Genomic DNA, 18,007 nt, shown 5'->3' with positions numbered 1-18,007 from the left:
AAACAAGTGTGAATGTTAGTCTACTGTTCAAGAGACATGTGAAGGAAAAGAAAATAACCTTTAAATTTATAAAGTAAAGATTTCTAAACCATTCAGCACAGTGAAAAATGTAGTAAAACGTTATTCTGTTTCTGCAGAACTCCACAGCGAAGTTCAAAAGAAAGTCTATTGAATTTGGGAAGCGTATGAAGAAGCAAACAGCTCACAACAGTGCATAACACACAATGCAACAAGCACAGGAAGGCCTGGTCACCTTTTCAAGGAGTTGGTGCAATATATAATCAATGAGGAAGTCAAAAATGATACAGCCATAAAAATACTTGGAGAGGACTCATGGCAGTTATAAAACAAAAGTATTCCACTGCCTCTGTTTCATTTGCTTCAGAAATGAGGACAAGCAAAATTCGCCTCCACCCTCCATTAAATATCTGCTTGGTTTCCAATCTTTGGAGTTAATGAACAACAGTATTGCATTTTTATGTGCCCATCCATAACCATATTTACTATAGGTAATCTTTTATGTCTTCATCTTCGTAGAAGAGGGTGTTTACTTTTATCAGGAATAGTAAAACTGGTTTGGCTTTGTTCTGAAACCTCCACTGATGACATAAGCATTTCTGCGGCCAGTGTAACTACTTTATAGCTGAAGTGGGGAAGGAACAGAAAGTTTCTGGCATTTACAAACATGTGGTCAAAGTAATCTGGGGCAAGTAGATTCAGAATTGACTTAAACTCGTGGTTATAAAATTTGTGGTGTATCAAGCACACCATGAGCAGGCAACAAGCTAAATTCCCATCTGCACTCCAAGAACGTGAGATTCTTCACACAGTCAAAGCTCTTGGAGGTGCTGAGCCCTCATGGCTGTTGTGTTAGTCTGAGGGTTGTAACCACTCTCCTCTTCAAATCTCAACTGACTGAAATTCAACCTTATTATAGTTCTGGTCATTGGCTGGAATACTGAGGTCACATCAACATAACATGGAAGTAAGATTGGATTTGTAATTTTAAGACTGTCTGTTTTGCATTGAAATTTCTGCATTAATCTATCAATTTAAAACATGTATATGAAAAATGCAGTTTTCGATCATTATTTCTTACTGTAGATTCCATTACCTCAAAAAGAAGATGATCAGTCTTCAGGAAACATCATCTATTACTAGGTCATCTTTATATAAACTAATGGCTTTGCCTTTGATACAAAGTAGGAAATTGCACAATTTAAAGACAGATCAATTCCTCCAGGAATGCAGCAACAGAGAGAGCTTTCTCTTGACCACTCCTGACCATCCCTAGTCATTCCTTGGACATCCCTGACCATTCCTAGTCATTTCTTGGAAACCCCTGACCATTTCTTTATACTGTGATATCAACATAGAAAATCCAGGGGGCATGCACCCACGCTCAGAGGTAGCTTTGAACAGTTCTCCTGGAATATTCTGTATTGCTGTTGTTTCCTTTTTACGTCAAAAGAGAAGAGTCTGGGTGCTGGCAGCACCAGTTTAGGCAAGGCCCTTGAAGCCACGCTGTCTGGTAGATGAGACTGAACCTCTGATCTGGTGGGAGGAGATGACTCTGCAGGAAATACCCTACAGCTCCAGGGTAACAAAACTGAGTGGAAACAATGAAGGCATGTCTATGCAGAGGAAAGGAATGTGATGAAGACATTCCCTGCCTTCGCCTTGAACATGTTGGTTTCTTTGTATGAAGTAGAACAGTTTTGAGGCCTGAGCTGGCTGCAGTGGTGTCAAATCAGAGTGGAGTTGAGACAGCTGGTGGGGCTTCACGTGCTTACGGTGTGCACGAAGGGACATATAGTGCTCTTATTCCATAGTGTGGATAGGCATGGCTTTACCTCTCTCTTCCCCTATTATCCTGTATATTTCCACTTGTTCCCCCTCCACTTAATCCTAGCTGAATTGTTGGGCAGAAAACACTGAGGTGAAAAAACTGTCACTGCAAAGACATTATAAAGAACTTTAGAGGATGCTCCAAGTGACTGCTGTATCTCTCGTGTAATTTTTTTCTAAGTCAGGCTTTTATGAAGCACTGAATTTAAAAAAAAAATCACGTTTTAAAAAAAAATTCAAGCAGTCTCTTAAGTAATCTGACATTGAATTACAATGTAGAAAATAAAAGGCAAGAAAAAATACTTGGAACAGTAGGTTTGTCCTCTGCAAGCTCAGGCTCTTGTATTAATGCACTGCGTAGTTGTGAAGAAAATGGCTTTCTGTCTTTGCCTGTGTGTTAGATCCTGCTGGAACACTCTGTTCCCTGCTCCGAGGAACACTTAATGCTGCTCGAAGCATGTGTACCCAGCGCTACATGGAAGAATCGAGCGGCTCCTCCCACACAGCCCGGCGCATCTCCTTCCTATTGTAAGAGGGGTATCAAGCAGCTTTTTGTTCCTCCGGCTGTGGGAATAAAGCAGAGACAAACAGGGAAGTGAAAGGGGGAACGGTCACCGCTTCAAGGTGGTGTTGGAAGCAGGAGAGGAAGAGGCTTATATCACAAGACTGTGTTTGCTTAGATTCATCAATGCTATGCTTTTTTTTTTTTTTTAATTAGAAAACTGTGCTTTTTTTTTTTTTTTCATTGCATCTGTTTGAGACATCTGGTTAATCTAAATCAGAACTAATGGCCTAATTTTATTGAGGTGTGTGCTTCTGCTCTTTCTGCTGTCAACATCTTTATTTTCATTTGAGTTAGGCTTTTCTGACAATTTCTAAAAACAATGGAGGCAACAATCCATGCTTTTTGGTGAGATAAAAGTACATCATTGCTTGTGCTTGTATTTGGGACTGTCCTCCACCGTTTCCAGTGCTATTAAGCACACTTACAAGATATATAATCTTATAAGATTCTTGTCTTAACAGCCAGTTCTTGTGTTCAGCAAAACATAGAACCACTATAACTAAAAGTGTTTTTTTTTTTCTTTTTGGTAGGAATTGGCCATTTATAGGCAATGCAGGACAAAGCAGGTTCCTTAGTTTATGGCACATCTCTCAGAAAGAAGAAAAAAGCAAAAAGCAGGCAGTGTGAGCTCTGAGATGAAAGGTCCTGGATCATGTGCCCAAACATCACGATCCTGTTCATTTGCAATAACATGGATGATCTCATCAAAGTCAGGGAGATTACTCTCAAGAGTGGATTTAGGAGAGTATGTTACTGAGTGTCATGTTTGGTCACTGCTCATGGGAAGAGAATTGCATGGGGCACCTAACACATAATGCAATCACTTTATAGGAAAGAATGACTACATATTCACACAGGTATGCTGGAAGTGCTCACACATAAATACAGTTGATATAGTACATAGGCAGTCACACAACCAAATAAAAACAGAGTGTCTGACTTTTTTTTGAAGGATTTATTCCATCTGATCATAACCAGAACATCTATCAGTGCTCAAAGCAAGGTAATACGCAGACTCCCAACATGATGTTCCCACAGACTGCCAAATCTACCCAAGAAACTAATTATATTAATTTTGCCCTGAGAATTCACAGGCGAAATTTCTGTCAGAGACTGATTAAAAGGCCTGAGTTAATATCATTGAAAGAAAAGAAAAAGCTGTAACAGGAGCAGTGCCATGACTACAAATGATAATGAGAAAGACACTAAGTTGCACTAAGAGTTGGCTAGAAAAAAAACTGTTAAGCGACTGTTTTTACAGCAGTGTATTCGTTGCATTATAATTCAGATTTAGATATAACAAACAACAATGAAGTGAGAGAAACGTAGCTAATCTGAAATCACTCGTCCTTTGTAGACAGATCCTGCACTGAATGAAACATATGGAGGAGCACCTGCTTTACAACCAAAAAAATCACGTCCAGCTTTGGCAGAGGAAAAATACAGCTACAATCATTTCTCCTCACATCATGCTCTTTATTTCCCCCTTAACTCATGCCAGAAAAAGCTGAGTTTGCGAGTCAGAGGTGTATGTCTATCTACATATTACAATAACCATTTTACTCTTCCTTCTGTCTTTTAAATAAGAGAATAGTGGGCAATCGCCTTTGCGGTCTGATCTCCAGTGCTGCCATAGCAAAGTTCCCGCATTTTGCTACTATGAAGTACCTTTGAGACAGGCAGATTTACTTAAGGTTCATTGCTAGTACTTCAAGTCCAGTCCGAATGAGCCATCCGTCTGAAAACCTATCCCGTTTCCACATCACAAACATAAATAAAGCTGCTCAAGCTTTGTGACATAACTGGAAAGTGATTTGTTTTCTGGATATTTTAAAGGATTTTTAAAAACCTGTCTGGATTTTTTAACCACATCATCAAGTGAAGTACATAAACTGCAAATACTAAGGAAAAATGAATGCAGTAGCAGGACCAATATACAGTTTTCTTAAAATCTTCAACTATCTTAATGAAAGTTTATACTTAAAATCTGCAGGTAGTTTTATTCTACAACAAAGGAAATATTGTTATGAAACTATCATTAAAATCCATGTTATGTGACTAATATAGTTAGGCTAGTGGAATTGTAACAGCATGGAGCTCTGTTCTGGAACTGACACATTTCTAAAAACCATACTCAGATGTGTTTGGATGGATCAGATGTTTGGATGGCTATTCTGTGAGCAAGCATTATGCAGAGCACTATGTTACAATCCGTAATGATTTTGCTGCCCTTAATGCTGCAGCTGATAAGCTTCATCTAGCTGTAATATTGTGTCCCTGCTGCTGATTTCATGCCTGGGTTGTCCTTCTCCCAGAAGGTTGCCCCTGCCTGCTCTCCCTCTGCCTGATCATGGTGGGACCAGCACCCTGTGCTGACCCACAGAGCCTGTTTGGGCAGGCAGCAGTGCAAAAGCCCATAAACAGCCATTACAGAGACGGCAGTTTTCAGATAATTTCATGATTTCTGAAAGCAAAACCGTAGGCCAGAAAAGAAAACTCTGGGAACCAGAGAATTATACATAGATCTATTTATCTTCACTTCCATTCCAGCTGGACCATGAAAAATGATAGACGAGACAAAAACTTGGAATTTGAGCTGGCACAATGTCATCATTTGACTACAGAGTGTGATAACAAATGGTTAAAATAGTCTCTTAATATAAAAGCTCCTTTCACTTTAATATTATTGTTAATAACTTTCCCATGCAGAGCTGCAATCTCTGACTGTTTATCTCATCTGTATTAGTCTCTCCTGTTTTATTCATAAGTGCATACAAATGAAAAAATGGATGTGTAATAATGGTTATGTGTAACTCTGGGTTGTGAGGAGCTCTTTATTGACAAGCTTTCAAATAAGCTGCTACTACTGTTGTCTTAGAATTTTTGTTGTTATTGGATCCAAATGATGATTGCTTTGCTGAAAACAAGCACCCCATTTGCTGCCACACCTGCTACGATTCCACCTGAAAAAAATCACCTTTGCAACAATACCAGAATACTACTATTTTTTGAATTTACTTTTTATTTACTACATGTGCATGCTAACATGAGATGTTTGCTGAACTCAAAGGAATATGATTGGGAAACCCTTCTCTTGAACTTGTCCTTGCTGGATCCTGGTTTCTCCTACCTGAAGCTCACACCACAAGGAGTATCTTCTCTGTGACCAGTGCCCTTTAAAACCAGACTTCCACCAAGTAAGCATTTTTCTGTACGGAGTATGTGCAGCAGTTTTTACTTTTGAGACATCACGAGTAGGTTTTCCTGACATCAGTTTTGCAGAACCTGCAATAGGTAGAACCAATGCTGACTTCATCCTCATCCTCTGAACCTCCAAGCCTTCCCAACCCTCTCAAACTCCCTGCAGTGCTGGAGGTGCTTGACAGGCAATTGCTGAATGCAGAATGGTACTCCGGCTGAGCTGCCTTGTTCCACTGGCTGGAAAGGGACTGTTTGTGGGAGAAGTGGTTTGAGGGATTCAGTGCTTGATAAAACAGGCCAGAAATGCAGTTTGTGTGTGAACATGCGTGGGCATGCTGGAGGGAAAGGGAGGTTCCCAGTGCGGTCACATTCAGACTTTGCCCTTTCTCTGACTCACGTCAGTCTATCTTAAGTTTTCAAAGCCAAGACTGCTCCATTCTGGAAGAATATGACTGGCTTCTTCACCCCTAGACATTCTAAGGATAAAACATTCATACAGCACTGTGGTTACTTTCAATATTGTAATGCTGAGAGAAAGGCCTACAACCAGAGCCCCACTTCACATTGCCTCTTTATAAGTGGGCTCCATCAACGACAGATTTCTGAGCCCAGGCCTGAGTCTAAACACATCTTGTGGCAGCACAATACAAAGGGCAGTCTGCTCTTGGGGTCCTGCCTTAGGCAAAAAAAAAAGAAAAACACATCAAAACCACCACAGGCCCAACATGCCCCTTGACAGGAACCTCAGCATGTTCACCAGTAAACTCACCAGCGAGGTGGCCCAAACATTTCTCTCCCCATTTTAACAAGATCCATGTGGCCAAAGTCTTTCTAAGAAGGACTCCAGGACCTCTGTTACTGGAGGGATGGCTCCCTGGAAACTTTGCAGGACAGCGTGGGAGCCCTCGGGCTGGCTATGGGGCCCTGGAGAAGCAGCATGGATGCGCAGGGCTGCACACAAACCCTCCAGGTTACAGCTGTCTCTGGAGCAGCTCAGTGTCCTTTCAGACTTTCCTACGTTTCTTTATTCTGTCAAGAATATTTTCCCAAACAGGAAAAAAAAATCCATACTGCACACATAGCGAAATTATTTTCATAAACAAGTATGTATTAATTCAGAATCTAAGACCAGAAAAAATTAAAAAATCAAATAATTCTCCTTATTTGAACTCTTGAAATCTTCTCACTAATCATTCAGTAGCTTCCTTCAGAAAAAGCTGGGAAAAGAGCATGTTGCAATAGTACAGGGTGTGTATGTGTGTGGGGCACACAGATAAAAGTTGTATTTCTATTACTTGTCTCCAAGATGACAGAACTCACAGAATGCCAGGCTCCCTCCAAACCAATAGTGAGAAACAGTGCTTGCCAAGACAACATGAAATAAATGTTGTAAAGGTTGCAGTGTATTGCTTAAAAGTTAGGAAATATCAGAAGCTGGGCTGCCAGTACAACCTTAATTCAACCCTTCTGTGCATATTCATTATGATACAGTCTTTAATTACAAGATCACAAACTCTTTTCTTTATTTTCTCTCCCTAGGGCCACTGCTTCTTTTAAAGTATCAGATGGGATGAATAAGGCAGTTGTTAAATGTTTACATTCATCCCTTTCAGTGCCCTGCTGTCAAGGTATCCGTGAGCATCTTGCACTATTGACTAGGCTTCTTTATGTCTGGAGCTGCCAGAGTAGGGATGGACACCTGTACATGTTCCCCAAGATGTACTAGTGCTAAAAAAGTTTAGAGTGAAACAGTAGATCAGTAAAACACCCTGGCATTCCAGCAGGAAGCTAAGGAATAAACCAATAGCCACCCTAAGGTATAACCGGCCTCTCTGGTGTTCCCCACTGAAATCCTATCAAGGAAAGCCAGCTTTCCCTGATGCTGTGAGCTGTATGCCAAAGACTTCATCATCGCTAACAGCATGCATACTTTAAAGATGAGGATCTCTGGGAGCGTTTCTCAGGCAGGAAGCAGCAGCGGCTGCTTTCCTATCCTCTCATAGCACTGAGATGGAGGCTGACTTGGCCAGACTGGGAAAACAAGACAGTTCTCTGCATAAGCAGCTCCCGCCACCTTACTCCCTCCCATGGCCCGGGATGAGGTCCTGCTGGTGGGCATCTCACGGAACCTTACCCTCAAAGTTACATTTGAATTGCTTGCTGGCTTTGCAGGAAGAACACCAGGGTAGTTCATTCCTCACTAGCAGACTGGATCTGCACAGCCATTTATTCATTCCATAGACAAGGCCTTCTTTATATGTGCTGTAACTGTCTGGAAGTAATAGAAAATAACAGAACTTCTTGATTGGCAAAATGGCACGAATTTATTGACTTTGCAGGACATTTGAGGGAAACCATTTGACAGACTAGCAAGTTGTTTTAAAATAATAAAAAAAAAAAACCTTTAAATTTCTTCCTCTATCACAGTGTGAGATGAGGAGTGTGCTACCATTTTCTTCATGCAAAATTCAAAGGGAGTGATTCAAATCTGATCTGCACAGCCTTGCTGTCTGTAACAGCTGTGGCATGATGAGGAGAGCTTGTTAAACCTGTTTTGGGGTGCTCCTGCATAAGACAACTTATCTACCTTGGAGTCCCTGAAACTCCTTCTGAGCTTGATTCTGGTTGGAACTAAGCAGGAGAGATGAGAAACTGGCCCAGATGAAGCTCAGATCCAAAAAAAAAGGTGGCAGGTGCTATGCTCATATTATGCTCTTTTCTGCTGAAGTCCTTTCAGTAGCTTCTTGTTATAATCGTGATGCCCATTTTGCTCAAGAGCAATGGGCCAATGGACATCACTGTGAAAAATCATCATCTGCTGCTTTGAGGCTTGAAAAAGAACAGCAAACTCCAAGCTACACAAATCAAAAATGGCTGCTCTGAATGCATTTTACTACGCTGGGGAAGCAATGGGGAAGAAGGGATAGCTGGCATCTGTGGAGAACCAAGATGAGGGTCAGTTTGTCAGCTCCTCCCTCCTCATAGGAAAGGACAGCTCATGGATCATTAATGGAATATACAGAGCTTAGTGGGCGAACAATAGATAAGACTGTGCTCTAAAACCTACACCAAGATTTTTAGCATGCAGTAAAGCTGTGGATTTAAGCTCCCAGAATTATCTTTTGAAGGTGCTTTGCAGATCTCTCTTGTGTATAGACAGTCAAAGTGAGAGTCCCTCGAGACAGAAACTCTGAGATAGAATAGCTCACAAGTGCAGAAAAAAATACAGCACTGTTCAGTTTCATCCCTAACACCACACAAGCAAAAGCAGTGTATTTTTATCTTTTATTTAAATTATTTCACACATTTATTTGCATATATTTTATTATTGGTTTACTGAAAAAGAAATATTGGGACTTCTAATGAGCCTTTAATGGTTGGATATCTGATCTTTGACTGCAAGCCTTGCATATGTAACTACATTATATATACAAAAACAAGTATTTTATTTGCACCTTTGCATAGGAACAGAGTATATGTCCGAAGGGATAAATGAATTTTCCATCAAAGAAGCTAACACTTTGTGCTTTTTAACAAAAAAACAGAACTGCTGCTGCTGCCGTCATCTCTCCTTTGCACAGAAAGGAGATGCATAGCACTGGGGAGACAGAAGCTTCATCCTCTTCTTGGCCATTGCCAGGTGAGCAATGTGCTACAGCCTTCCTGACCAGCCGTGTTTCCCCCTTGAAAAGCAAGCGATCCAAAAGCTGGGATAACTGCACAGTAAGAATCACAGAACCACCAAATGGTTTCAGCTGGAAAGGACCTTAAAGCTCATCCAGTGCCACCCCTCTGCCATGGGCAGGGCTGAATAATACTACATCAGGCTGCCCAGGGCCCTATCCAACCTGGCCTTCAACACCCCTACGGACGGGGCACCCAGATTCTCCGGGCAACCTGTGCCACTGCCCCACTGCTCTCCAAGTAAAGAACTGCCTCCTATCACCTAACTGAAATCCTCTCTATGTATTTTAAAATCATTCCCCCCTGTCCGGTCGCTATCAGACCACGTACTAAGTCGGTTCCCCTCCTCTTTATAAGCTCCCTTCAAGTACTGGAAGGCCGCAGCGTGGCCTCCCGGGAGCCTCCTTTTCTCTGCGCTGCACAAAGGGAACACGTGCTGTTGAGCAGCGCGCAGGAAACGCCTGAAAAACCAGAACGAGTACTTCTGGGTGTCCGGAGCTGCGATCTGGCCCTGTGAGAAGACCCGTCCCACGATGATCAGCGTGCCTTCTGGCTTGCTAGCTCCCACAGTCCCCCGGGCTGCCCAGCAGCGTGGCTCTGCTCCTCGCTCCCTGCCCGGAGCCCCTCGCGGCCCGAAGGGCACGGACAGCAGAGGGCAGAGCAGCGCTGAGCCCACGGGCTGGAAGACGGGCACCCACCGCGGCTCCGAGGGAGGAAGGAGGAGAGCCGGGCCGCTCTCGGTGGCAGTGGGAAACAGCACACCCCGCGCGGGGAACGAGCCCACGGACATGCCGGGGGACATGCCCGGAGACATGTCCGAGCACGCGCAGCCAGAGCCCCGCCGGCACTGCCGCCGCCTGCGCGCTCACACCTCCCCGCTCTCTCGGCCGGGCCGCCCCGCGCTGACGTGTCGCTGCTCTCCCCAGATACAGCGCGGGGCCGAGCACAACCCCGCGCGTTTGCGCCGCCGCTGTTTGCGCGGCGCCCGGGGGCGGAAGGAGGCCCGCGCGCTGCGCGCACCCCGCGTCCCGCCGCGCGCGCCCCCGCTCTATTTGTTTACAACCGATTACGTCACCCCCCCCGTCTCCAGGCACCGCCTTCCATCCGCCGTCACAATGGTGCGATCGCCCGATTGGCTGCGCCGCGCCCCCGGCCCTTTGACATCACTTCCGGCCAGCCGTAGCTATAAGAGGCGGCGGGAGGCGCTCGGCTCCCTTCGCCCCTCGCAGCAGGAGATGCGTGGAGCGTTGCCGCGGCCGCCGCTGCTGCCGCCGCCCCCCTGCCGCAGGAGGAGGAGGCGGAGGCTGCCGCCCCCGGGATGTGATCTGGGCACCGCCACCCACTCCTCACCCAGTTAAAGCCGCGCCCGCTTCGCTCCCTTCGCCCGCCGCCCCGTCCGGGTGCCCGCCGGCCGCCCCGGAGAGCTGGCTGCCGGCCGCCGCCGCCTCCATGCATCCCGCCCTGTACACCCGGGCCAGCATGATACGCGAGATCGCCGCGGCCGTGGCCTTCATCTCCAAGTTCCTGCGCACCAAGGGGCTCATGAACGAACGGCAGCTGCAGACCTTCAGCCAGAGCCTGCAGGAGCTGCTGGCAGGTGAGGGCGGCGGGAGCCGACTCCCGCGGGGCCGGGAAACCGAGCCCGGCTCCGCCGCGCCCCGCCGGTGGCGGTTGTGGGGGTTGGGGGGCAGCGGGGTCCGCTGGCGCCGCTCGGCGCTGCCGCGCCGCTCCCCCGCGGAGGGGGCTGTAAACAAAGCGCTCCTGGCGCTGTGCGCGCAACGCCCGCGCACGTCCCGTAGACAAAGCGCTCGGAGCAACCCGGGCTTGCCGTCCCACGTCTGGTAGGAAAAACGCTCCTAAACTGCGCTTTTTTCGGCGCTTTTGTCGAGTAAAATGCAGCGGAGGACGACGTGGCTCAGTTCCTCTTCTGGAAATGTCTCATAGTTGCCCTAAAACTCCGGTTGGGAGCAAATACCGAGGGTATCACCGCCCCGTAGGCTTTGTAACACCCGACTCGCGTCCCAGGCTGCTTGGTAGTGGCTGGTGCCTCGTGCCACAAGTGGCTGTGGGGTGCTGGGTGGGATAGAACTCTGAAGGTAAGTTAAGCCGTAGACCTCTCATCCTGGAAAATAATCTGGGAGGATAGGTGGGGAGAACAACTTGAGACAATAAACGCTGCTGAGTCGCTTCCCTGGTCGTTTTTAGGTACTCGTAGAATGTGAAGAATTAAGCATGAGCGTAATTGCAAAATTATGCCGAAGAGGTGCTTCTTGGTTCGTGGTGCTTTTTGAAGTGCTTTGTAAGCACTTTGTTATACTCTATTTTATGAATACCAGGAAGTTGCGTTTCACTCCTTTCAGATGGCAGACATTGTTCTCTGTATGGTAGCACAAAACAGTAACTGTACACGAGTACTCCCCAAGGGACACTCTACTTCTGTAAATCATCGCAGAGAGAGACCACAATGATATTTTGAGTCAGCTGATCTTAAAATAAGCAACACGTACAGCTGTGAAACTTTGTAAGAGAACAGTAATCAGTGTACACCTTTTTGAATGCAGAATTAAGGAGGATAATCTTTTTTTATTTTATAGAACATTATAAACACCACTGGTTCCCAGAAAAGCCATGCAAGGGATCAGGTTACCGATGTATCCGGATCAACCATAAAATGGATCCTCTCATTGGACAGGCAGCACAGCGGATTGGATTGAGCAGTCAGGAACTGTTCCAGCTTCTTCCGAGCGAACTCACTCTATGGGTTGACCCGTATGAAGTGTCCTATCGTATTGGAGAGGATGGCTCGATCTGTGTGCTGTATGAAGCTGCACCAGCAGGAGGTAGCCAAAATAACACCAACGTGCAAATGGTAGACAGCAGAATAAGCTGTAAGGAGGAACTTCTCTTGGGCAGAACTAGCCCTTCCAAAAGCTACAATATGATGACTGTATCAGGTTAAGATATAGTCTGTGGATGGATCACCTTAAAATGGATGGATAAGTTTGGTTTTTACTTTGGGTGGGCACCTCTGGGGATGGATTATGGAATTTAAACCATGTCACAGCTGTGAAGATCTGGCACACGTTAGAGTGGTATTCTTTAAAGTGACAGTGCCATAGTTTGGACAGTACCTTTCAGTGATTTAATAGCCTGTGAGTCAAAATGATTACAACTTGCTAGGAAGTGAAGAAGATCTAGGAAGGGTCAGTTTCTCCAAGACATCTTACTTAATTTCTACACCAATTCTTTCAACTCCAATCTGTATTTATAAAGTGATTCTCTGCAGTACGTCTTGCAGAGTAAATTTGCACTATTACATTTATTAATTGTTAGCATTTTTGGCAGCTCAGTAACAAGACTTACTGTTATGAACACAATAGTACTGGAAATTTTATCTTTCAGACTTTTACCTAGCACTTAACAACTGTGTATAAATGTACATAAGATAAACTAGTAAGTATGACCTGGGGAAATGGTCACATCTTTACATTGGCCTCAGAAGTAGCAAGTGATCAGAATTTGCCATGGCAACAGGCTTTAAAAAGACCATATAAAGACACTGTCTGAACTGTGGTGTTAGCACCAGCCAGCTATCTGTACATTTGCTAGCTTGTAGTTTTCTAAGACTGAGTAAACTTCTTATTTTTAGAGAGTGGAGGTCTGGTTTGTAATTTCCTTGTTCTTAATTGGGTAAAAGTCTTTTCCACAAACCACCATCTATTTTGTGAACTTTGTTAGTCATCTTTTATTTGGTAAATTATGAACTGGTGTAAATTTGTACAGTTCATGTATATTGATTGTGGCAAAGTTGTACAGATTTCTATATTTTGGATGAGAAATTTTTCTTCTCTCTATAATAAATTGTTTCCTATCTTGGCATTTTAATTAATCTCTTGTCGTGATTACATAGGACCAGTTAAACTATTTTTGTCTCACAGTAGATATAAAATAGGTACTACAAAGGATTAAGAATATCATTGGCACCATGACACTAGGGAACACTTGATACAGACATGGATTGATGAAGACCTCGCTGTATATAAATGCTTGGGAAGTTTAAGGGAACACAATGATTTACATGTCATTTTAAAATTTTTAAAATGAGTCCATGTGGAAGTAACTCCAGGGCCAATAATTCCGGGATATGAGGAAAAGGTACAGAAATAACATCCACCAAAGATGACTTGACTAAATCCAGAGGATTAAAGTTTACTTGGCTTCCTGATGAAGGATATAGCAAACCTAAATGTTCCATTTTGACCTACTTGCTCACAAGTTTTCAGTTGCTCCTTGCTGGATTCCCTGCTCATTAAAAGTTTTTGGGACAATTGTCCCTTAGCTTTACGGGCAGGTTAACCACTCCGCAGAAAAGGTTGCTCGCCTTTTGCTTTCTTCAGATGCAAGACTTTCACTTTAGAAATCATTAAGATGGGATTCAACAAAAGGTATGTAGATCTTTTTTTCCCAAACTTAAAAGGCTGGTAGAGGCGAAGTGAGAAGCCCGTACTTAAATGGGTTTTCAAGTTAATGAATGATGTGGAGATGTGATTCACTTATGCACAACATTTGTATACTTAGTTACACTTGAGAGAAATTCCTTACCACTTTATTTACACTTGTTAAAGTGCTGGAGTAAAGCTTGAGAAGAACTTTCTGTTCCTTATCTCCTGTGTACTTTGTTCTGTGTGCGTTTAATAAAAGGCCTACCCAAGCTGGTCACTTACATTATGAGAGCAAATGCTTCTGCACTGAAGGAAAGGAAAACAATCATTACTTGCCACTTAAACTCGCTGGCTTATGGGCAGAACTGAACTTCAGAGTTGCAGAGTATTGCAGCAGCTCCTGCTGGAGCATGAGCCTTTACAATACAGTGATAGTAATGTTCATCCAGTTCAAGTGAATGAGTAAGCAAAACCTAAGGCTGAACTGTTTTCTTCTAATTTCTTTCCCACAGTTTTTTGAAAGTTCAGCTTTACAAATACATATGTAGGTCATGGTAAAATAAGTATGTCAGCTGTCAGCACTTGAAAGGATTGCTATTATATCTCCAATAGTACTGTGTAGCAGTATGGTTTATTAGTGTAGATGAGTGCAAGCATAATGGCTTCTGAAGCCATGAACTGTAAAAACCTTACTCATTATCTGAAACTGGTGGTAATAGATCCATTGCCGAAACTTAGGAATGAGCTTGCTTTGGAGTATAGATGTTATTCTTAAGTAGAGTCAAAGTATAGTTTCACATCTTTACACCTTAAAAATTACACTTATAAGATGAAGCTTTCAACTTGTGAAATATTTAGGAGATTTATTCCAATAATAGAACATCGCAAGAGATGCTTCTGTTGTGTTACATGGCCACGGGCAGCATATGCTATGCCTGCATTGAAAGAAAAACATAGAGAGCTTGGCTTCCTGTAAAGCAACATTCAACTTTTATGAAACTTGCTGCTGACTACGCTGTGCTTGGTATGTCATGATGCTCTGTAGTCTTCTTTGCTGTGCAGTAAGAGCAGCAGAAAGATCAGTTATCTAATTGGTCTTTGACACGAGCTATGTAAATTAGGAAAGCATCAGCTGTTGGTACTATCATATTGATAAGTTAAGCGTAGTCTTGCAAGCCAGCAAGTATTCCATCTGTGAAGCTGGCGTGTGACGCTGAACTAAGAATGAGCGTGCTCCCTTAGATGGTTAACATTTTAGTCCTTTTATGGTGGGGAGCTTTCATTCATGGCATTATTTTTTAACTGCAGTTGTAACTAGTAATTGGCACAACCTGTGTCCTCAGTTATTGGGATTTCTTCCAGCTGGAATTTAAATACACCCCAATGTGCACACAATGTGCCCTTGTCTAATTTTAAAAATACTTAACATACTGTGGCAGCAGGGCATAGGAAGGACTCTGAGAGAAATGGAGTAACTGCCAATGCTGTTGCCAATCCTATGTTTTGGTTCAAGTAGAACAAACAGCGCAGTAAGCTGAATGTTTCACTTCTGAATTTTATTTAAGGTGCTGTTATGAAATCATCAAGACTCTCATTCTAACGAAAATATTAGAGATGAGAGAGCGTGTTCAAGACTTGCTTGCCAAGTGCACGTTAGTTAAATTAGTTGGACTTTCTTTGTGAGATACTGAATAATCTTGTTGTTCTGTCAGTGTTCAGCTGTGTGCAACTTAATATTAGAGCTCATATCCTAGTCTTATGCAGCATCTGCTGAAACTTGCTGACCTTTCAGTGAATGTCTTTTTTTAAGTATACAATTGCTTCCAAGTTTATGCCAGGTGAGCAAATGTTTCTTTTTCTCAGAGGATGGTCCCCCACTGTGTCATGTGGTGTCAGATCCTACACACTTGAGTGTACTACTGCATTTCATGCGCGTTGATGATGCTCCTAGAGCAAGTTGTATTATATGTGTTCTTCAGGAATCTCTTGGTTTTTTTTTCTTTTCTACTTGCAGTTGTGTTTTGTTTTTTTTCCCCCTGCTTATTCCACAGCTGTTCATCTGGTTTAAGCAGTCATTCAAATCATCATTTTTCCTCCTGTAGATCTTAGGATAATTCTTAGGTCTGGATAGAGGTGTAAGGGCTTTCATTCAATTTCTAATAATACTGAGTTTAATGTTCTACTTTTCTACCAAGTCTACATGGATTTTCAGGCAGATCTGTATGATGGGCCTCATTGTGACACAGGATTTTCTGATGGTTGGTTTGTTCTATCAGGCTACATGGGAATTTGGAAATAACCTACGTGGGCACTGTTCTGTTGTGAAAGTACTGTCTTTGGTATCTACTTCTGTTGTATTTGTATGAATAGTTCACAAGGTAAAAAAAAAAAAAAATAGTTGTCACTAAAGAAATTCTTTTGGGATCAGAAGATGATGTGGTGCTGTCTCGTGTCATAGTTAATGATGACAATTCTGGATATTCTTGACTGCGTCAGCCTTAAACAGGTTAAAAGAGTGGCTTGAGAGATGATTTTGTAGTAGGGGGAACTCCTGCATTAGGACCTTACGAAACAGTTTACTGATGTGCAAACCATAAAGAATCCAGTTAATGTTCCTAGAGTGGTTAGTTTGTCCCGATGCTTGTAAACATTTCTGTCACCAAATTAAGCAGATGTCACTGAACATGAACACCAAATCCACATAAGGTGTCCTTCTAATTAACCTTGCTTACTTACGCTGTGAGAATATGGTCTGTTGTTATTTGCACAGGTTAGCAGTGAATAAAATGAAGAACATAGCTGCTTTTCTTTACAGAGTATCTATGTAAAGCTTATTTCTGAATTTTCATAAATCAAGTAGCAGTCTGCATTTTGCAAAGTTTCCTCTACTTGATGCCATATTTTTTAGCAAAAATAAGTTTACATTGGCAAAAGTTGCCACCTGACTGAAGAACATTAAAGCTGTTTTTAGTTTAAAGAGTGAAACATGTATAGAGTGGAGATAAATAGCTCTCCCAAAAAGGAATGTATATTTACACATTCTTGGTGTAATAGCAGAGGTTATTTTTACACGTTTCAGATTTACATTCCAATGTGGCATAAAGTGAACATTGTGAAGCAGGATGTTAATTCAGTGGCTTTCAAAGGTTGGTAGAGCAAGCTGGGCTTTGACAGTAAATGCTGTATTAATGGTTAGCAGTGACAATTTCATCAACAAAGGAATTGCAGGGTATAATTAACATCAGTTGGTTTGACACTATGCTCTTAATGTATGGTTTCAACCTTTCTTTCAGTAGCTGTTGGAGAAGGCACTGTGACAAATTATTGCTGATACAAAGTAGGTCAACAGTAAAATGGCTGACTTACCATAAATGATCGGATTTGAATTATTGCAACTTTGTGTCCAGTGGAGCTGCCGTAGTTTTCTGTGCCCTTGTATTTCTGAAACATGCGGCCTTTCCTATCTCCTAACCATTTAACATTTTTATCTAAGCAAGAAGAACATTTTGTCACAGCTGCTGGGACGAGATCTACACGAGTGATAGTACTGCATGTGTGACAAAAAATACTTGCATTGCAGTTCTGTAAATACAAAGCTAGCACTGAGAAATGGCTTTCAACTAATGAAAGTAAGTAAAATACCACATCTTTGGGTTTTGAGGTGTTCTTCACTGAAAATCTCCCAGCGCGGCACACTAGGAAGGGAAATAGGACTAGGATGATATTCGATTCTTTTATGCACAGAGAAGTGTTTTCACCTTGTGATGCTCATGATTCTCAGTATCTCATCACGGCTTGCAATGAGCTTTTAAAAGTTTTTGTGAGAGGTGTAGCTTTATTTGATGTTTTTATCTCTTGGATGCCAGGAAATGGCCTCTAGCTTTGCAGTTTCTCTGGGGCATTGTAAAATCCGGTACAATTGTATTATGTGATGATTATATAACTGAATAAAATCATAAACAACTATTTAATCTGTCAGGATTTTAAGGATGCAGGGGAGGAGAACTTGAGAATTCTTGGAGCAGCCTTGAATATGTGTGAGGAGCTGCAGTATCTGAGGCTCCAAACAATAGGGGCAGGGCTGGGGATGCTGCCCGCCTTTCACTGCTGCATTCCCAGTTCAGCCCTCAGCCAAATGGCTGCAATGTGGAGCTAGGGCTTACAGCTTCTTGCTTCAAGATCAGCTTAAAGACAGATTTCTAGTGCTGATAGTATCATCTGCTGACATTGGTTGTGATTGAGAAATTTCAACAGTGTGCACTTGCTG

General features: G+C 42.9%; 1 protein-coding gene across 1 annotated transcript; it reads left to right on the top strand.

The window, feature by feature from the left end:
* Nucleotides 10,515-13,183, top strand: BTG1 (BTG anti-proliferation factor 1). The gene is made up of 2 exons (XM_021407113.1): nucleotides 10,515-10,895; nucleotides 11,893-13,183. The coding sequence occupies exons 1-2, from the start codon at nucleotides 10,748-10,750 to the stop codon at nucleotides 12,255-12,257; spliced, it is 513 nt and encodes a 170-aa protein (XP_021262788.1). The 5' UTR covers nucleotides 10,515-10,747; the 3' UTR covers nucleotides 12,258-13,183.

The sequence above is a fragment of the Numida meleagris genome, chromosome 1 (assembly GCF_002078875.1).
Source record: "Numida meleagris isolate 19003 breed g44 Domestic line chromosome 1, NumMel1.0, whole genome shotgun sequence".
Taxonomy (NCBI): domain Eukaryota; kingdom Metazoa; phylum Chordata; class Aves; order Galliformes; family Numididae; genus Numida; species Numida meleagris.
This window is presented reverse-complemented; position numbering and strand designations above follow the sequence as displayed.

Coding starts and splice junctions, on each gene's coding strand:
- BTG1 (XM_021407113.1), top strand. CDS start 10,748: ATGCATCCCGCCCTGTACACCCGGGCCAGCATGATACGCGAGATCGCC. Junction 10,896..11,892: donor CCTGCAGGAGCTGCTGGCAG/GTGAGGGCGGCG, acceptor TTTATTTTATAG/AACATTATAAACACCACTGG.